Genomic DNA, 20,876 nt, shown 5'->3' with positions numbered 1-20,876 from the left:
AAAGTTCTGTATACTGAGCCGGTACACTGGAATCTATAGTGATATAAACATGGCCTAAAGCCCAACGAGAAGTCAGGGTTACGTTAACATGCATAAAACATTTATGATATCTCCGCTTGGTTGCATTATGCGTAAGTATAGCAATAATGATCACAATTATTTCTTCATGTTGAACAGTAACTAAACTTTAATATTCGCGTGTGAGACCACCAATATTTCGCTTTGGGAACATTTATTGGTTTTTATAGCAGTTAATGTTTTCTGGATACTGTCATAAAAACATCTAGAAAGCCTTCCTTATTTCCGAATGAACTTTAAGATACTCCTCGATATGTTAAGCCCGCAGAATATTTCCTGTCTGCCTAAGGGCTCAGAGATACAGTATTCAAATGCCTTCCATCTTGAAGGTTGCCGCTGCCGTAAACTAGCAACTGTGTACCCGAGATTTGGACTGGAAGGGCTTCAGCCAAGGACGAGTGTCTGGTCGTATGGGCACAACAGTCACGTGATCTCAACTCTGATAATTTTATATTAGTTTATGTCATTTACAGATCACGTATAACATGGCGTTTCTGTCTAACCTTGTTTCGGACCCAGGTCATCGTTGCCGAGCCAACTTCGAGCACGTGCTCCAGGTAACGTGACTAATATTGAATGAATTTCGTCTTGTTTTGTCGGTAAAAACCATTCACCAAATTATGGGTTAAGCGTGAAACCTGCCGTATTTTCTTCTCATTACGTAGGCATGCCCCAACATCGTACATTTAAGTTTTTTAGTCCAAGAAAGAAAATACATTGTGAAGAACATCTGTATTAGCCCTGTTGAAACATCTGCGAAAAAGAAAGCGAATAAGGCTTTAACAATCACGATAGAGCATTTATTAAACCGGGAACTAACATGCGTCAATAAATGCTTTCCGATGCTGGTTAAGTAAGGTTACTGCTGTTCAAACACCAACAGAATCTCAGCGATTGTGTAAAATAATGAAAGAGCTTGTGCAAATGTCGGCTGTGTGGGAAGATTACGCAAAATTTCCACGTGCGTGACTGGAAAGTCATAGTACTACTACTTTTGCGACGTCTTTGCTGCGCTTACACGTTGAAGAAGAATGCTGTTATCAAACAGCCAGCCCGTTTTCAGATTTAAAACGTGCGCAACTTGGATCGAAGAGACCGCACTCGAAAATCTGGCGTCAATTATCAATTTTTCCGGAAGCGTCGTTTAACAGCCCGTTAAAAAATTAAATTATGGTGTTTTACGTGCCAGAACCACTTTCTGATTATGAGGCACGCCGTAGTGGAGGACTCCGGAAATTTTGACCACCTGGGGTTCTTTAACGGGCACCTAAATCTAAGTACACGGGTGTTTTCGCATTTCGCCCCCATCGAAATGCGGCCGCCGTGGGTTTAACAGCCCGTTATCGAAGCAGGGAACATCTGTCAAAGGTGTCAGGCATCCTTCGTACACAGAGCGGTTGGTGCAGACTGAAAGCATCCATACGCCGCAAACAGTGCAGGTTTAAACAGCGTTCTGGAAACGTCATCTGTTACTGCTGAACGTTTCTAACGCAACGGCCTGACAAGTGGTGTTAACTCGGAACTCTTCGCACTTTGTCTGGGATCGCTTGGATAAAGGTCGCAGTCTGCAAGCCATTCTTAAAATAGTAAAGTCAGCGTCAAAATTTTACGGACCAATGGATCTAAGAAAATGTTGAATTTACGAAGAGTTCGTGACCGTAGGCAGTACAATCCACTGCTGTTCGCATGCACCAGCAGAGGCTGGTAATCCAAATAGCGGAATGCGTGAACAGGCTGCAAAAATATTCAGCTTTTCTCACACTTCGCGGTCCGTGAGCTTTTGACACCTGGTGTACGTAAACATGTTAACTGTGTGGGCTTGAATAAAAGCGTCACCGTGGGTGCCACCAGTACGCTTTTTCATTAACAGCACACAATTTCTAACAAAAACTGAAATGGTTCATAGCCTGGGACCATATAGCGTTCCACGCTCAAGCCGTACGACATCGAGACAAATTAGGGAGGACTTCAGGTTTCCGAGTGCATTCAAAGCCAGCCGTTTAGAAGCGCTTCTTCTTCCTCCGTCGCGGCGCGGTCTGTGGTTCGTCGAGTGGTTCGTCGGACACCTCCATCCAGTCGAGCATTGCCCCTTGCAAGGGCGCCTGCTGAGCCGGTGTGGGCTCTGGTGCCTTGTACAGTGCGCGCAGGGCCCGTTTTCCAGACAGGTCGAGCCGGCCGTCGAAGTACATGTCGTTGATGTAGAACAGGAGCCGGTCCACTTTCTCCGGGAAGGTGCTGATTTGCGACTCCAGCGTGGGTGGCTTGGACGTGTCGGGTTCGAGGTCTGCCGAAGCCAGTCCTAGGAATCCCTTGAACTTCTTGCCCACGTAACTGACCATCTCGAAGTCGTTGCACTGCTTTTCGACGTCTTCCTTCACGGACTGGAAGGAACTGATGATGAGCGTCACGAATATGTTGAGCAGGATTACGGAGGTCACGAGGGCGAACACGAAGAAGACAAATGGTCCGACGACAGGCGAAGCCATCGCGATGTCGTCGAACTTGAATTGGCCTCGAGCCATGTCGAACGCCGTCTCGGCAGCCGTGACAAAAGTCGAGAACTCCGCCATCTTGGTCCCCAACAGGATGTAAAACACCTGAAACGGCAGAGACGCAGTCGCTCATTAGGTACTATTTCCTGCTCACTTAAAACGTATCCAGGACACGAGACGAGAACACACAAGAACTACAGAAGGCGAAAATTAATACAGACGGTGAAGAATACCTATCCTGCAAAAAATATTAAACAAAAGGAACATTGCACACGGTAGGTAAGCAAAACACAGGTGGTGTTTCATCGTCCCATGCGACTGGCTCCGTTGTCTCAGGTGAGTGTCCTGGTAAGACAATAAGCATGTACCAGCTATCACGTAACTGCTTCATCATTATGGGCGAAAATGCAACCTAATGTACATAAGTTCCCCCATCGTCATCGCCATCACCTTAATTCTGTCCATCGTATTGATTTCTTTCTCCCCTTAACCAAACGATGAATAGCTGGCTAACGCAGGTAGACATCTCAGCGTTCCCACAAAATAATCCTGTTTTTTTTATAAGTAGGATTCTGATTGGGTTCTTATATTTCTGATGGCTTCCAATGCGGCCGCATTGCCTAAGACTAGATTCTAAATAGAAAATTAAAGGAATAATTCAAAATATAACACATTAAATTAAGTAGAAGACGCTGAAATGCGAGCACAAGAGATAGACAGGGACATAACCTCAGATCAGCGCCAAAGGACGATATCCCTTGTCTCAACGGAAGCAAATCCCCTTCTGCTACGGCCTAATTCGACCTCTTGCTATTAAATGCCTTGGAATTTGCACACTGAGCCACTAGCAGAAAACCGACCTGCACGAAGGCGAGAAAGGTGACCCAGAAGACTACGAAGAAGGAACTGAGGTCCCTGGAGCATTGGGCTAACGTGCTGTAGAGGATTCCGATGCGCTTGTTAAAGCGTAGCATCTTGGTGAACTTGAGAATGCAGATAAATATCAGGAAGGACATCAGGTAGCCGAACAGCTCGTCGATGGCCGCCACCACCTGCAGAAGCATTTGCACAGCGGTCAGAAGTACGCCGCTGGATACTGTGAACGAGAAGGGCCACAAGGAATTCCCTATTAAGGGCCATGACATAAAATGTTTTGTGCGTGTGCGCGCACTTTGCGATCACTACATCCGTGCTCGTTTCTGCTTTAAATTTATGCGGCAGCTGCCTTCGAGCTGCACCAGATTCTTGCACCTTGAAGCAGCACTGCTAATGCTTTGCGCGCAACGAATGCGCTGTTAGTCTTTCTTCTAGACATTGGCATGAATTATATACCTTAGTTGCTTGTTACCGTGTGCACTTGTGCTTGGTACCTGTCTATCCTGCTTGCATGTAAATTATACAGGGTGTTTTTCTTTCAACAATGCAGTTTTTTATGGGACACTTGGACCATGACGAACCTGTCGTCTTCGCATAGAACTCTACGGCGAGGCGGAAATATTTTGCCGCTGCTTAAGTTACACTGTAAAGACTAATTAACAAAATTTACTAATTATCTTTCATTACTAACTCGAGGGCAGTTCTCTATATGGCGAATTTGAAGGCAGCCACATTTTAGTACACCTTCATTTTTAAGAGATTTTAAAAGTCGCACCTACTTCGAGATAGTTATAATCAAATTTCAACAGCAAATCCAGGCAATATCGAAACCGCTCACCGCGGGAGCGCAGGAAAGGTAGCCACGCTATCACATCCGACCGAAATGCCCCGTGACGACAAGCGCGACGAAGTTTGAAACCGAACGTCTCGGTCAGTCGCGGCATGTTTCTGATACAGCACGCTTTGCCAGGCAAGGTTGTGCCGCTGCGTACTGGGTAAGGATTTGCCGCGACGTGCTATCATTCAAACTTCACCCAAACCTTTTTTATAGGGCGTTGCCGTCTTATGTGCAGCGGGACGCACTTGGACTCACTATTGGCCTTCAATTTCGATGGTGAATATCTCAAACTACGTCGCAGTTTTTGGATTCCTAAAAACTGGGTGTGCCATAAATTGTGACCCTCTACAAGTTTTTCATATAAACAACTGCCGTCAAGTTAATAATAAAATAAAAATAATTAGGAATTTGTGGTAATTAGACTTTAAAGAGTAACTTATGCAGCAGAAAAGTATTTACGCCACGCCGTAGAGCTCGCGTGCGATGACGACAGGTGTCTCACGGTCATAGCTTTTTAGAAAAAGCTATATTGTCTGAAAAAACACACCCTGTATATGAGTGTATCATTTCATGCATCAGCCTTGTCGCTTGGATAAGCGCGCTAGAAGTATGGCCGGGCCGACATCTCTGACCCTCATTAAAGCATTTCTTCCGCCGCCGCTGGATGATGAGCAACGGCGGTAGCACTCCAGTGGGCAAGCAGGAGCGCCCACACTGCGCTTCAGTGCCGAGACCGGCGCGAGCCCTCGTACAGAGTGTCGCGAAAACGCTCGTTCGCCAGTTCACTTCATGCAGAGGGGCTGAGCGTGTGCATGTGCATGTACGTCCTATAATACCTGGCGTTACTACGACCATTGAACGCTGCAGTTGCAAAGAAAATACGCCAAGTTGAATTCAACTGGCGACCAGGGCAGACGAAATGACCAGTGATTAAGAACAGGACAGTTCCGCTGCCGTATTTCTAGTTCCGCCATCTGCATGCGCTGTTCGTCATGTGTAATGCAAAGCCAGTTAGAACCACCGTGCATCGCGTTGCAGTACTGCGCGAAAGGAAAGTGCAGCGAACTCGAACAAATAAATATTGTAAACATTACGAGACCTGCAGCTTGACGTAGCCGTTTCCGTGGCTGCGCTCGAAGGTCTTGAGTATCTTGTTGGTGACAACCATGCGCGATATGTAGAAGAACATGGCCGAGTAGGAGAGCCCGAGCGCCACCAGTTCTGCGATGTTCCAGTAGCTGCGGAAATAGTCGGCCCGCAAGTTGAGGAAGGTGCGGAACTCGTGCACCGAGAAGTACACGACGAAGCCGATGAACACGAGCTCGCAGAGCAGCACGAACAAGCCGAAGCCCTGGTGGTAGCGCATCAGCCGGATGGCGTCGATGCGAACGTTGGGGATCAGGCCGCCTCCCGGATGGAACTCGGCCAAGATCGTCACCACGCCGAACAAGTTCACCTGCGCAAAGATGAAAGTGACGAGTTACGCAGGAATGCAGAATGCGAATAGGGCTATTGGAATTGTAACGCCGGTTTTCTTTCTGGCTATTTATTCTAGCCGTTCTGGCAGGCCGGTGGCGAAGATATGTTGGCCGACCCTGTTGGCCGACCCTGAAGGTACTGCAGTCTGAAAATGCGGGCATTACCTCTCTTTAATGAAGAAAGAAATGCTTTAAAACTTCTCAGAATTGATCTTGGTCATGAAATAGCGCTATTCGCGTGCGCAGATAGTCGCCGTAGGTGAGTTCAGCCCGAAATTGATGACTCGGAAAAATTGGTATCGCGTGCAGCATGTCGAACCGGCTCCTCCACAGTGCCTCGATATAAAGCTGGCTCTCACCTGGGCATTGTAAGCGCTGAACTCGACGAATACGGCCCTGGTGCCACCGTCGATCCAGTCTGCCTTCTCCAGCTGGTTAAGCTTGTCGATGATCTTCTGGTTGGAGCCTCGCAACGGCACCAGGTATCCGCCTCCGCCATACACGTCCAGCTTTCCCCAGAAGGGAAGTCCGTTCAGCTCCTTGGCTCTCCGGTGATGCCACTCGTCCACGGGGCTGTTGGGGTCAGCTACTTCTTTCCATCCTGGCTGGTAGCTCAGCTTGTCCTCGTTCAGCAGGTTCGACTGGCCGCGGCACTCGTCCACGAGGTTGCGCATGAGCTTCTCCACTCGACACGAGTCTGCGCAAGACGTGGACGAGCTGCCAATGCTGCCATGTCCCGACGTGAAAATATACGCCCAAGGTTCGTCTCAGGAATCTGTGATTCCGCAAACCTAGTTGGCCGCGATGAACATACTGAAGGCAAGATGTGGCTTTGCACTGAGGAGAAGCCCTCTAAATGCCTCTCGCAGTGAATGTATGCATTCAGTTTTAATACTTCTGCGACAAATAAACCTATCACATTGCTCTGCCGCCATAGGTCGGCAGACGCACTCATGAGTCGACTTACTCAGAGTCGCTCAGGCATAAACCGATCCGTGAGTCTTAGTCAGAATGAGCCCAGCTGAGCAGAATTTTGGTGACTTGAGCCCGAGTGAGCACGACTGAGTAAACTTTTGATGAGTTTGAGTACCAGTGAGCCCGGCTGACTAGACTTTTCGTGAGTCTGAGTACGAGTGAGGGGCCCCCATGCAAAAAACTTAATTTTTGTGTGAGTTTCAGTGAGTTCCGTTTCTTTTGAAGATCTATGTCTGCCACTGATAAAGATAGAAAATTTTTGTAATAAAGCAAAGTTACTACATCATTACCACGGCGTACCATGGTACCATTACCACGGCTGTCACGCACGAGCGGAAGCGTTCTTGTTTATTTTTATAAGCAATATCGTGATACGCAGAACGGGATAGGCGGATAGCAGCAGCAGATAAGGCCCTGGACTGAGGACTCCACCCTCTGGGACGTCATTACGAAATAAGTTTCCTTCTTCTTCTTCTTCTTCTACTACTACTACTACTACTACTACTACTACTGCTACTACTACTACTACTACTACTACTACTACTACTACTACTACTACTAGCCTTATATCATACCCGTGTTTATGTAATGACCCACTAGAAGCCCTTAAGTATAATTAAATGATGATGATGATTACTACAATGTGCGAGCAAATTTTGCTTCGTGTAATGACGTCACAATAACGTCGATGAGCCCGCATCGGGCATTTTCAGAACCCCTATAGTGCGCAATTAAGATATCTTTTGAACGTTATATACTTTCACGATAGCTAGATGTTGTCCTTTTGCCCGCGAGAAACGAGTGTTTCTACAACTTCGAGAATACGTCAGTAGTCCTTTAAGACACAGCAGTAGGAGGACACGAATAAAAAACAGCAACCTTGCATATGGAACTGTGGTGCATAAGTACGCAATGTGACGAACAATGAATGACGCGACGCTTACGGGGCCGAGCGCGTATCTGCCTGATCGCTGCGAATCCCATGATGCGGTTCACTCTGTCCCCGAGGAATCCACGCAGTCCGAATGGCTGTTCTCCATTGTACCACGGGCCGGCCTTCAGGTTGGGCACCAGCACCTCGCGCGACCACTTCCAGAACTGCTGGGCGCTGGAGATCTGCGGCAGGGTGCAAATTGCGACGCCACTGTCAAGTGCACACATATGCGCACGACAAGTACGGTGCCGTGAGAGCTGTGGCTGTCGTACTGCGTTTGGGGAGCCTTCATACAGACAGGCACTGCGTAAGGGCTCCCTGAATTGATAAACTAATTTGTGGTCGCAGATTTTAAACAGTGATGGATGCTGTACATATCTCGTTCTTACACCATCTACTTTGCTTTGTACAATGCACACACCGTGCCCTCCTCATGAAATATGATTGCACCGTTCATAAACGCTCTGATTTCTGCGCACTTGAAGCGAATAGAAGAATTGTTTTTAACCACCACACCATCGGCAATAAATTCCAGTGAAACTTCACCTAGTGCCCGCATTAAAGGTCACTGGAGGGCTGGTAGTTTCTTTGTGCGATGTTTAGTAACAGGCTGTCCCACATTACAAATCTTCAAGGGTTCTTGTACTTTGTGCAAGGTCTCCTTTTACAGATTTTTGTTGTGCACACGGGGTACAATGGGGATTTACATGGCAAAGGCTCCTTCTCCAGGAAAGAAAGTCAAGTGCCGGACCGGGAGAATAACCCATTTGGATAACCGGTACGTTACCGGTGGCTGCCCTCGTCCTCCCGCAGCCGAAGCGGATGCTGAAGCACGAGGCTACGGCTGCGATTTACTCTGCTTGTGTAGACTGAGATTGAATGACTCCAATTCGTGGGTACAAATACTCTCGAAATGAAATTAAATACAAAAAAGTTAAAGAGTCTTGCTCACTGGTACACATGTGGTGGATACTGCCTATACATTGTTATTTAGTGATGCTCTCGACCTACATGCGGAGAATGCGAAACATGCTCCGAGATTGAAACAACTACATGCCACGTGAAGCTTGCAGAAATCCACACTCGCACCCATTAATTTTCTTTACAGGCGCGAGTATCACAGAAGGAAATTGACATTGCAATCAGACGCAGATGCGCACATCATTGTGTGATCATTCTGCGATAACGCTACAGAAGCGGTTTTCGCACCACACCTGGGGGAGGATTTTCTTCTGCAGGCGGGGACCTGGAGCACCCTATGGAGGTCAAGCCCAATTAAACCTCGCTCTTGTTTGGGGAGCTGTGGCCCATGTTTCGCTCATCAACGGTAGCAGCAAGGCATACCCGCTAGAAGTTAAATGGCAGCAGACAAGTGGCCCATATGGAGCCACTCTCGGAGAAGCCGAGCGGCACTTGAAATACACACGTCCAGACTGTCCATTACCTCCATGAACTTTCCATTGTCGACAAACTCGTGTCTGAGGCTCTGCTGCAGGAAGTAGGCGCTGGGGTCCCTGTTTCCGTACGACAGCACGGTGAGGATCCACAGGAAGAAGAGGTAGCTACCAATCTCTCGCAGAATGGCCGCCATTTTGAGCTCCCGGAGTCGTTCTTCGCGGACGCGGTCCAGCTCCCAGCTATTCTGCGGCTTGTACAGCCGCCGCCGCCGGTGGTTCGGCGCGTCTGCGAGTACGATGGTCTCGCTTTGTATCGTGGCGTAAGGCAGCACGCTCCCTTAGCCCATTCGCGCCCAGGCGGCATTTACATGTGTAACTTAACATCAACTTGAAATGCTCATATATATATATATATATAAGAAAGGAAGTCTTCATTTGGAACATACATGTAACACTTTGTACCATGTGCAAACCCACACAGAAATAAGTAAGAGCAATGTTGTGGCTTTTGGCGCCGAATTTCAATTTCTAAGGTCAGTGCATCGACAGCGACAGCAAAATATTAGAACCTTACGCGAAGTAATTAAGGCTCGTAGATTTATGGAGAGTATCCATTCAAGTAAACATTCCCTTAGTAAGTAAGGATTGCATGGTGTCACGCCCGTCCAAACATGGACGTGAACAGCGTCCACCCGATGACTGCGAGCACTGGCGGTCACAACGCTGGCGTCATTAGGAGCGCAGGCAGCGGAGAGCGCACGGGTTCCCGTCCCACAGCGAACGCTACACGGCGCGCCCCAAACTTTACCATTTTACTGCGCAGCGTGCTCTTCCGAAGATCAGCAGATCACATGACTTCTACCACTTGGTGCACGGGAAGACAGCGCCACGTTAAGGCACCAGCCTTAATTCGGCGTCGAATGCCTATTGCATTCTGCATTGAATGCATAACATTATTTACCTACGTTGAAGACTCTATATAATTTACTTTAGCGTCATAACGTGTTCAACTCAATCGGTCGTGCTTTCGCACGTGATCAATCTGTTAAAAAGCGCACAAACTGTGCCTACGAATCGCGCGCACAGCGAGTGTGACTTTCTCAAAAGACCGCAACGAGTCGGCAGCTGCTCTCGCCGCGACATGCGGAGGCCATGACTGTGCCACTCACCGCTGTGCAGCCACTCCTCGTGCTCGAGGAGCTCGGGTTCTTCTTCATCTTCTTCCGCTTCGTCGTCGTCTTTGTCCGGAGACTTGAACAGGCTCGAGAAGATGATGGCCAGCAGGAACACCTGAGCAGACCATGTCGCGCGAATTGACCGAACTGCGTTATCGCGCATCACTTACGAATGTAACGTACTCGTCTAGTCTCCTTTCAGATCTCAAGTCACCTCAGTCACAAACGCTTTCTGATAAAAGAGAAAAACAACAACAAACAAAGGTAGACATCTCGCAATGGCATACAAGAATAGCAAGATGCTTGAGGCTGAAAATTTACTGAAGGCGATATTGCCGTTAATTGATCAAACGGTAGATGCCTATGCAGGTAGAACGATCTGCATTACGTAAACAAGTCCCCGTGGTGACTCAGTGGCTATGCTGAGCACGAGGTAATTCGATTTGGCCGGAATGCAAAAACGCTCTTGTGCCGTGGTTTCGGCGCACGTTAAGGAAACCAGTCGATCGAAATTAATCCTGAGCCCTTCACTACAGTATTACTCATGAGCCATAACCTACCGTGCAGTTGTGGGACGTTATCGTTGGGGGACATAATTAGTTTTTAAATTATGCCGACTGCTTCGACGGTTGGGGCCCTCTCGTGCTGCTGGTATGCTACTGCTGCTGCTGTTGCCTTTAACACACGTACCCACGAGGGCGGATTGGCCAAAGGTTCCCGATGAAAACGTAACAAAATTTTCTCCTTCCCACTAACTCAGAGATCTGTATTACCCAGATTTACGTGTTGCATGCAGAGAGTTACAGATGAGAGGACAACAATGAAGATGCTGCAGTGTCGTGTCAAGCTGCTTCATCGCCAACGTTGCACCGAAGAGCGAAGAGAGTGCAGTTATTCTGTCCTTGCACAAACGTCGATGTTGTTGTAAATAGAAGAAAATCGGAGAGATGTGCGACATTTCCAAAAACAAGATATTCACAAGTCCGTCGTATTAGACAGTTTTAGTTGAGCGCACGCTACAGTATAGTATAGCGTACACTACAGTTGCGTATACGCTATAGTATAACTGTTCACAGAACAGTTCGCCAGCAGTCTCGGAGACGTCGTTTGTCTCCGTTTACAGAATTCCTGTCATAAGCAGATCTCGACCTCCTTCGCAATAAAGATACGCAGTGAAGTTGGGGATGATGGGGACAGGTGAAAAATTAACATTTTTTTCTCGCGTGCGAGCTTGCCGAGCACGCATGAATCTCAGGAAGCCAATGACCATGACCTTAAAAAATATGGGCAGAGAGGAAAAAAAACGAAAGAAAAGAAATCAGCGTCGTCATTCTTTCTGTAATATTCACGGGACGGTTCAGCCACACGTAAACATACTGCGGCTGTGCAAAGCGCCAACAAACACCGTCTTCGAGCAAACAAATACCAACTTTTTTAGCCTGCCGAAGTTCGTGGAAGACAAATCAGAGCGCGCAATGTCCATAAGCGCGATGCAACGCAGTCTGTATAGCTAGTTTGGATAAAGCGCTTTGGACACAGCGAGCTCCAACGTGCGAGACTGTGGCGCACACTTCGTAACAGGTAAGCCTGTAAGAAGTCCCTGAGAGGTAGGCGACCCGTGAATTATAGGAAAAAGCGGGGCAGGCTGCATTTTGATGCAACGCGAGCTACACGTTCCACATATTTGCTGGGAGACCGTCGAAGCTTTTCGAGTAAACTCGTACTGATTGGGCTCCTACCCTTCGACTGGGCTACAGCACCAAACCCGAAAGTTCCAAGCGTAATAAACGCCGGGGATGTGACATCCGAAAAAGCGAACGGCTGCGCGGCAAAGGCGCTTGAGGAGAATGCGGAGAGAGAGCCGTGCAACCACGCGGATTCTGCTCCGTTGATTGCACATAATGAGCTCATAAAGTCCAGAATTACAAAAAAAATCTTCAACTTACCTGACACTTTATCTCTGAATGCATTTCGCAGGCAGGCTTTTCACCCATCCCCTCGTAAAATAGTTGAGATTCCAGTGACTTAAAGGATTTGTTCGAGGGCAAAGAAGTTGGCTAACACAAGATAGCTAACGATGTCATTGTGTGTCATCTCCGGGAAGACGCTGACATCGGCAGTCCTGTCCGCTACGGGCAGCGCGTACAAACCATCTATCAGTGCCGTACTTTTTTTTTCTCGTGCCGTGAACGCGTCGATCCGGGGCGGCTTGCACGAACATTTCACAAAGAAAATAATAACGAATTTAAGAACGCGTTCTTGGGCGGACTAGGCGTTGTCTGTTGAACATTTAGGAACGCGTTCTGAAATTCTCTATTATTTTCTTTATTAAATGTTCGTGCAAGCCGCCCCTGGTCAGCGGCGAGTAGCAGTCAGCATGAAAACACTGCTTACTCTAAGTTAGCTGCATTTTTGGTGAAGGTCCCTCCCCAGAGGTCGCTTGGAGGTACCTACTCCTTTGGCTATGGGCCTCCTAGAGTTACTTTTTCTGTACAAAATTTCAATCGCATCAATAAACTGAAACTGAAACTGAAAAAAAAAAGATTGGGAAGCTTGCATTCGGCCTCCTCCAGCTATGTCGCTTTACCGCTGCTGTGACGGTCACGGCCATGTTACGACCGTCGCGACAGGCCAAGTGGCCCCAAATACGAGAGATTTGGCAGCATTGTAAATGTCCTTGAGACATTTACACAATAGACCACTGTCGGAGGACCTCTTGCTAGGCGCATGGTCACAGAGTTGGCAGACGATAGAGACAATGCGTGCTCTTTCACGTTTCTTAGGCGACACGGGCCTGGATTCACGCTTGTGATACCAGTTATGCAATGTGTCCTTCACCTCATTCCTCCCATTATCATCCCCCATTGTAACCCCTTTTCTTCCCTTCTTCCCCTTCCCTTACGTAGAGTAGCAGGCCAGATGCTCCATTTTCCGGCCAACCTCTCTACATTTTCCAGTCATTAAACTACTACTCACTTGGCAGCATTGTCGCTGTTGGGTACATGCGGGAGGACCGTCTCACCTTGATGGGCTGGGTGATGAGCACGGACATGAAGAAGGAGACGAGCAGCGAGGTGATCCACTTGCGGGTCTTCTCGTCGCCGAACTGGACGCCGTAGGCCCAGATGAAGAACACCGAGACGAAGATGGAGGCCAGGCAGAGGAACCAGGCCACGTAGCGGCACCACCAGGGGAACATGAACTTGCCCTTACGCTTACGCCTGCCCTGCTGCAGGCGGCGCCTCTGGGCGAAGGCCTTCTCTTCGAAGACGTCGTTCAGCTCGGTCTCGGTGAGCTGCATAGTCGACTCGGACTTGCCGGCGCGGCCTAGCGGCTTGGCCGCCGCCGCCGACGAGGCGCGGCTCACCACCAGCGAATCTGCGAGGGGTGTCCACTCGTCTCACGTGGGACGAATACGCAACTGCGCCAATTCGCAGGCGCGGTATAAAGGAACCGCCCGCTCCTTCGTGAGTGGGACTTTTCGATGTTTGGAGGTGCCGAAAGTTCTCCGCGAAATCGTACACGCGGCGTCAATACCCGCCGTGATTGCTCAGTGGCTATGGTGTTGGGCTGCTGAGCACGAGGTCGCGGGATTGAATCCCGGCCCATTTCGATGGGGGTGAAATGCGAAAACGCTCGTGTACTTAGATTTATGCGCACATTAAAGAACCCTAGGTGGTCGAAATTTCCGCAGTCCTCCACTACGGCGTGCCTCATAATCAGAAAGTGGTTTTGGCACGTAAAACCCTATAACTAAATTAAATTAATTAACGCGGCGTCGATAAGGAACCAATAACAGCGCGGACCGTCCGATACGTCGCTGGGACCTGCCTAGTTTGTTTATTTTATTTTAATTTGCTTTGCTTTGTTTTCACCAAAGCGGACCAATTAAGCTAATGCCAAGAATAATTGAGTTTTCCTCGCTCAAAGTGCTTTCAGGTGCGAAAATTGCAGCTGCCGTGAAAAGTGCATGTGAAACGGTGAAGCAAAGTTCGCATTTGCGAAAATCACCGCTGCGAGAAAAGGAGTGAAAAATCACGGCTTATAAAACTGGCATCGTCAGCGTGCTGTTTCAGTGCGTCCTATAGTTTTGGTTAACGGGCCGAAATGGTGTGAGTGAGTGATTTATTTGAACGCAACTGCGAATGTTGGCAGCTAGTGTGTCGCCTTCTTCTCCACAAACCATAAATTGGCCAATGGTCAAAGGATGATAAAAAAAGAATGAAAGAAAGAAAGAATGAATGAATGAATGAAAGAAATAAAGAAACAAAGAAAGAAAGAAAAAGAAAGAAAGAAAGGAAGAAGTGTTTCACCTATAAAACACATTGCGTAAACGTACTTAAACAACCAATGTAGAAAAAAAAAACGACACATTCTGCATTTTTTGCATTTAAACACAGATCAATCAATTCAATCGAATAATACAAAATGAATACATAAACACACAAGGACATATTAAGAGTTAATAGAAAGATACAACATTACGTTCAGTAAAGAATGTTATAGCTTTCAGAGCTACAATACGCGCAGCTTGTACACGGGATAGATTAGAATTTCTAACCCCCGGGGTGTCTGTTATATTGAGCTATCGGGCTTAACGATGGACTTTAATAACGCCGCCCCTTACCGCTCTATAGCGTACGCGCTTTGTTAGTGCTCGTCTCACTTTCTCTCTATTCCGCCTTCCACTCTCTTTCTCTTTTTATTCCCATTAACTCTTCCCCCCATGCAGGGTAGCCAACCGGAACTACCTCTGGTAAACCTCCCTGACTTTCTCTGTATTATCCCTCTTTCTCTCGCTCTAGGTGACCAGGCTATACATCGCAAAGCCTTAGGCGCTTGCCTATACTTCTACACCCGAGTCCTTGTACTTCCGACCGTCAAAACGTGTTATAATGCATGCCGTCACCTCTTTTCTGGCGGAGGGCCTCGGTGATCCTGTTGGGTCTCTTGCGTCGCAGGCGAGACCTTCGGAAGAGCGTGATCATCAGGAAGGTTGGCGGGAACACGATCAGGTTGGCCATGATACCCACGCCCACCTGCGCGCACGATACAAAGGGCTAACTGCGGAAAGCTCGTATCACAGGAAAACTAATACGGAGTTCTGCATTGTAAACGCTGAACGAAGAAGTGTGTTCTCACTCAACGTCGCATTCAAGCCAAGCAGAATCCATGTCAGTCCCCCTCAGACTTATCCGGAACACGCAAGACACCAGAAGGGCACGAGCGCGGCTAATTCGATGAGGTTTAGAAAAGCGCAAAAGGAACCTAGTTGCGTCTCGTAGGCCATTTTAATTTTAAAACGATTAAAGACACGCTTTCACGCGACCCACACTCACAACTGCTAAATTTACACAGACACGTTGGTCGACCTGGCAGAATTCTGTGGAACCCCAAATAATGCTGGACAGCCAGGAGCCTGCAAAATGCTTCGCATAACACGGATTCCCACAGTGCGTGGGATTTGCACAAATTTCTCAAGTTGTGATATTTTTTACTTACTACTGAGCCTAAATAAGGAACATTTTCACATATTTGCTGCTTAAAAAAAAACAAGCTATTTCTTGATGCGAAAGTATGAAACTACTGTGGGAAGTCTTGCTATAGCCTCTGCAATATTGCACGCTTTGTGTGGAACGGAGTTAAGTTCGGGCTTAATTGTTTTATTTATTATTTTTTGGGGTCACTACATGAAGAACTGAAATTTAAGTGGCGTGTCCACATGAATGTGCCGTGGCTAAAAATGGATAATGCTTCGTACCTGTTCTGGGCTAAGCGAGAAAGGGCCAACGTTGACTGCCGATGCCGATGGCTTGGAGGGCACGCGGCCGTACCACATGGCATTCACCAGCATGGACAGGTAGAGGAGCGCCACGCAGCACGAGACGCGCTGGACGCGCGTGAAGCGGCTCTTTGGCGGACGCATGAAGACGCTGAACCACAGGTGGCCGTCGGCGAGGTTCTTCTGAGACTTGAGCTGGAACAGGTGGCTGAACTCGGTCGCCTCGTCCTTGCCGGCCACGGGCAGCAAGCGGTCTGTCTGCATCGCGCCCCCACAGAGAGGGTTTCCTCAGTTCAGAGTGTACGGGACGCTCTAGCAGAGGGCACAGACCGATGCACTGCAAATCCCCATGCGCCAGTACCTCATTCGACAACGATTACGGCTGTGCCCCGAGCGCCCCTCTATAAAGGCTATCCTGAGGGCACCTGGGCCCAGCCGCTCGATGGATCGGCCGTGATGTGGCTGTGCTATTCCCCTGCCCTCCCACTTGCATATAGCCTTCGATTGACCCCCTACACCGGACTGGCACATTCTAGCCAAGACCCAGCGCTATCCAACGCTTGTAGATACGAGCGACACTGCCTAAAATGCCTGGCACGTTTCACCATCGCAACCCTGAAGCGAGGGCTCCCTAAGCTAACGGCCCCTCGTTTCATTCTTTGCAAAAACAAATCCGAGCGACTTGAGCGAAGAAACGAGCGGATGCGAACGTACCAGGCCGTCTTCCTTCTCGACGGCGAACCACTTGTTGGCGATGAAGTCGTAGCGCGCGTTGGTCTGCACGTCGCGCACCGAAATGAAGCGCAGGTGCCAGGAGCGCATCGAGGCCTTGCCGCTGTTGTCGTGCCAGATGCGCATGTAGTTCAGGCGACCGAGAGGACTGCGCAAGGGACCCGCGCACGCGAGAGAGAGAGAGAGAGAGAGAGAGAGAGAGAGAAAACGTAATAAACGCTCAACTCCCGCATTACACGTACACTAATCTAAGCAGAATCAAAGACAAGTTCCGTAATAAAAACATTGACACCAATGATATCCCTCGTTTGACCAGTGACGTACAGTCGAGACAAAAGTCGGGGGACTAGAGGGGGCGTTAACAAAAAAGTTTTCTTCGCAGCCTTGGCATAATTAAAGGCTGAAATCAAGTGGTACGGCCTACGTGCGCCTGTTTGACCAGCTCCATGCATAAAGACAATTTCCCGTTGCACGCTTGTGCTAGAAGAAATTATTATTATTATTATTATTATTATTATTATTATTATTATTATTATTATTATTATTATTGCTGATTCCATGGTCTCTAGACTTTTGCTCTCCACTGTACGTATACAGCGCATCTATTAAAGTATAGTGAGGATATTATGGCGTCATGTGCGTACACGCGGGGGTGGACACCCCATGTAAGGCGTCCCGGGCGCTCAGTGGCAGATGCAAGGTGTCTAATGGGTTAAAACAGACCTTTGGGCGAGTCGGTAAGACATATTTGAAACAGAACAGCGCGGTTTTCACGGGGACAAGCAGGGAGAAACGACACGGATGAGCGCTGTCGTCACGGCAGCGCTCGTACGTGTCGTTTCTCCTCGCTTGTCCCCGTGAAAACCGCGCTGTTCTGTTTCAAGTATGTCTAATGGGAACGTGCTGTACGTAGACCGGTCAGTTAGATTCTGCTTTATTTTCTTTACACTCTCAACAGTCCAAGAAAGCCGCCACGACGGCCCCAAGTTTGCAGCTACACATTGGCTTAAAAGAAGAGACACCGGAAGATCTACACTCATTGCTTCACTTCTGGAAAAGTCCCATTTGCGAAAAAAAAAAGTATACTTGAAATGCATTCAAGCATACATGCAATAACGCAGCATTCCGGATTTAAAGTGTGCCACGTGAGTAGTGGCGCAACGCAGTGCTACGTACTGCGCACCGCAGTGCGCACACCACCACCATACAAAAGCGGCAACTGTGGCTGAAGCGTAGCCAAGTTAAAAAAAAACAACAATTAATGGGGTTTGATGTGCCAAATCCGCGATCTGATTATGAGGCACGCTCTAGTGGGGGCCTCTGGGTCAATTTTGACTGCCTGGGGTTCCTTAACGTGCGCATATATCTAAGTACACGGGTGTTCTCGCCCCCATCGAAATGCGGCCGCCGTGGCCTGGATTCGATCCCGCAACCTTGGTCTTAGCAGCCCAACACCATGGCCACTAAGGAATCACGGCGGGTAAGCATAGCCAAGTTATAGTGTAGTATAGTTTAGTCCAATAGCACTAAATTCGGCTAGTTGGTTTGCGAATAACTTGAAGAACACATGCGGAACAGGACATATGTTCCGTGTTCTTTGTCTTCTTTTCTTCGCGTTTCAAAGTGGCAAGGCGTCTTGGTTGTTTGCAGGCGCTCCTGGTGCGCCCTGTTTATTTATTTAAGTTGCGAGTTAACTAAACCATTTATTCTGTTCGTTTAGCATTGGTTACCTCTGGCCCGAATGGAGGCTGGCTAGCAGAAGGACCGTATCCAGTGATGTCCAACGGGATTTTGCTACTTGCTTATACGAGTGTCATTTAACTTTGTTTTTTCTTTCTTAAAAATTAACGAACGTGCGCGAATGCGACGACTGAGGGATAACGCCCAGCTCTTGCAGTTTCATCCGGAGCAACAGATTTGCGCGATAGGGGAAAGTGCAGCCATTACGTACGGTGACACTTCCACGAGCCTCAACTTGTTCTACAAACCGACCCACTTCAACCACAGCCAACAATCTCAATTTACAAAGGCCGCGATGACGAACAGTTGGTTGCAGACGGCCTCGAGATGTTGGACACGTACAGTCGTCCGCAATATGAAAGCGAACACCTAATTTAGTTTCAGACGTCCGTAAACACAAATTTCCTCCATAAAAGTGTTCAATGAGACTAAATGTTCATCAAAAAAAAAACTTATGTATCAAGTTCCTAGATCTGAACCCATGCTTCACGAGTTATTGTTGCTTTTATTAAAAAACATTCCCTTTCATATTGATAACGACTGTGCGCGGCAGCCTTAATTAAATATAAGCAGTTTCACGCAGATACTGCAACGATGACTTATAGAATGCGTTGTCCATAATCCATCGTTCACCGTCTTCAGCTTGGCCACTGTTCAATTTCACACAGACCAAGCTCTTAACGTTCCGATGAAAGCCTGCTTGAGTATGTGCGAGTTAAGCTAGCGCTCGTAAGGCCACCGCTGCGACGAGGAAGAAATAGACCCGGCCTTCGGAGGAGAGTGACTGAACGGTCGCCATGCAAGGGAATTTCTCAACCAGCATACCCATGTCTATACCCAGGCTGGCTCCCGCTATAAACTTGGTGGCTACTCACAGTCACCACATAATTGGTGACCCGGATGGCTAAGTGACCCGCATCCCCAAAGACAGCTACCGCCAAGTTAGGTGCCGAGTGTGTTTGTCTACAAGTGCGAGGCATATTTCTTCCTGGTCGTCACCGTATATAGGAGCGGTGGCGCTACAGGGACCATAAGTGCCGATCTAGGTCAGGTCTAGCCCGCAGACGCCGGATTAGGAGCCTGTAAGAGTGGAAAGACGCAATAAAGACAAAGCAAAATGCACAGTTACGCGTGAGTCCCCTAGAGGCGTCCATGTTGTGAGACCCGCTTACCGAGGAACTGTCATAACGAACGTATCCGCGGCGCCTTTCCGGAATATCTTTCGCTTCTGTTCCCCAAAAGTGCGCACTTCTGTTTCGTCATCATCGCCGGAAAGGATGAAGAACACCTGAAAAAGCAAAGTCGCAGTGACGTTAGCGTCGCCTCGCGTGCGAGTACGTGTGAAACTCTTACATTTGAATCTGTAGCTGCTCCTTTCTTGTCACCCGTGAATACGGCGATTTCGTAAATATACTTGTCCTTGGGATCATTGTCTTGCAGAGGCAATGCTCCGAGCTTGAACGAGACCAATGAAAAACATATTGTAGACTTGACGCGTCTGGTAAATGCGTGATATGAATTCTTTAGAGAAGAAGCTGAGAAGACTACTATGCTATAATTGCGGCACACATCTATTATATTTTTATATTTCTTGCCACAATCCTTCACATGTAGTAGGCAGACCTCACTGCCGGAACTACCCACGTATGATTTTCGACACTCACGGGCATGTGCTTCTTACAAAACCCTGTAGACAACTCTGGATTGACGTATATAGAAATACTATAACTGGTGGGGTGTATGCGGCAAGAACTCATGAACACTCTAAACTTTCTCGCAATCTGGGCGTGCAGGCTGCATGCAGATCTCCTCGCAATGTGGCAATAAGTCTTAAATTGTGCGTATATTGCGATCTATACTGTAGTCAACATCATTGCTTTGTGATAGACTCTTGTGATCCTAAAATTTCAAGAATAATATTAGTTTGAGACAGTTGTTGGCATGATACGAATTCAGCAGGCATCGTGGACAAGGATGATACACGATGCATTCCTCGCTAGCAAGTAAATGTCACATAAAATATCAGAAAGAAAGCAAGATATTTATTATTTTCGCGTTGCCTTTTGAAAGGAAATGCGTATGCTAGAAATGAGAATTGAAGGTAAGGAAAAAAATATGTCTTGTTTTTCTACAGCGTTACACGTTAGTTAAAATTACATGCGATAAAGGTTATGAAAAAGCAGAAGGAGATAGAAAAAAAAGAAGGCGTACACTACACGAATTCAACCGACTCAGTATTGTTCAAGCTGTTCTATTTAACAATTAAAGTACTTTTCTTGCACTAGGCCTTTCCTCGATGAATAAAACGGGTTAACCAACTTTTAGGCTATAAGTCATTAATTGAATGCAAAAATTCCCATGGACCAAAAGCGCATATAC

General features: G+C 47.8%; 1 protein-coding gene across 1 annotated transcript in view; it reads right to left on the bottom strand.

Annotated features, from left to right (window-relative positions):
• Positions 1-856: 856 nt before the first annotated feature.
• The window catches only part of LOC142589576 (uncharacterized), an 85,958-nt gene continuing 65,938 nt past the window's right edge, over positions 857-20,876 (bottom strand). Inside the window, exons 33-45 of the mRNA XM_075701049.1 lie at positions 19,851-19,952; positions 19,670-19,785; positions 16,740-16,905; positions 16,005-16,283; positions 15,153-15,282; positions 13,266-13,621; positions 10,238-10,358; positions 9,116-9,354; positions 7,682-7,853; positions 6,122-6,459; positions 5,384-5,740; positions 3,431-3,622; positions 857-2,675 (exon numbers count right to left, since the gene is read on the bottom strand). Of these exons, the coding sequence (XP_075557164.1) occupies positions 2,079-2,675; positions 3,431-3,622; positions 5,384-5,740; positions 6,122-6,459; positions 7,682-7,853; positions 9,116-9,354; positions 10,238-10,358; positions 13,266-13,621; positions 15,153-15,282; positions 16,005-16,283; positions 16,740-16,905; positions 19,670-19,785; positions 19,851-19,952 (3,165 nt within the window). The 3' untranslated portion in view covers positions 857-2,078. The remainder of the gene's footprint in view (positions 2,676-3,430; positions 3,623-5,383; positions 5,741-6,121; positions 6,460-7,681; positions 7,854-9,115; positions 9,355-10,237; positions 10,359-13,265; positions 13,622-15,152; positions 15,283-16,004; positions 16,284-16,739; positions 16,906-19,669; positions 19,786-19,850; positions 19,953-20,876) is intronic.

Source organism: Dermacentor variabilis, chromosome 8 (assembly GCF_050947875.1).
Source record: "Dermacentor variabilis isolate Ectoservices chromosome 8, ASM5094787v1, whole genome shotgun sequence".
NCBI classification, from domain to species: domain Eukaryota; kingdom Metazoa; phylum Arthropoda; class Arachnida; order Ixodida; family Ixodidae; genus Dermacentor; species Dermacentor variabilis.
Note: the sequence above shows the minus strand (reverse complement) of the source record. Positions and strands in the feature narration are given on the sequence as shown.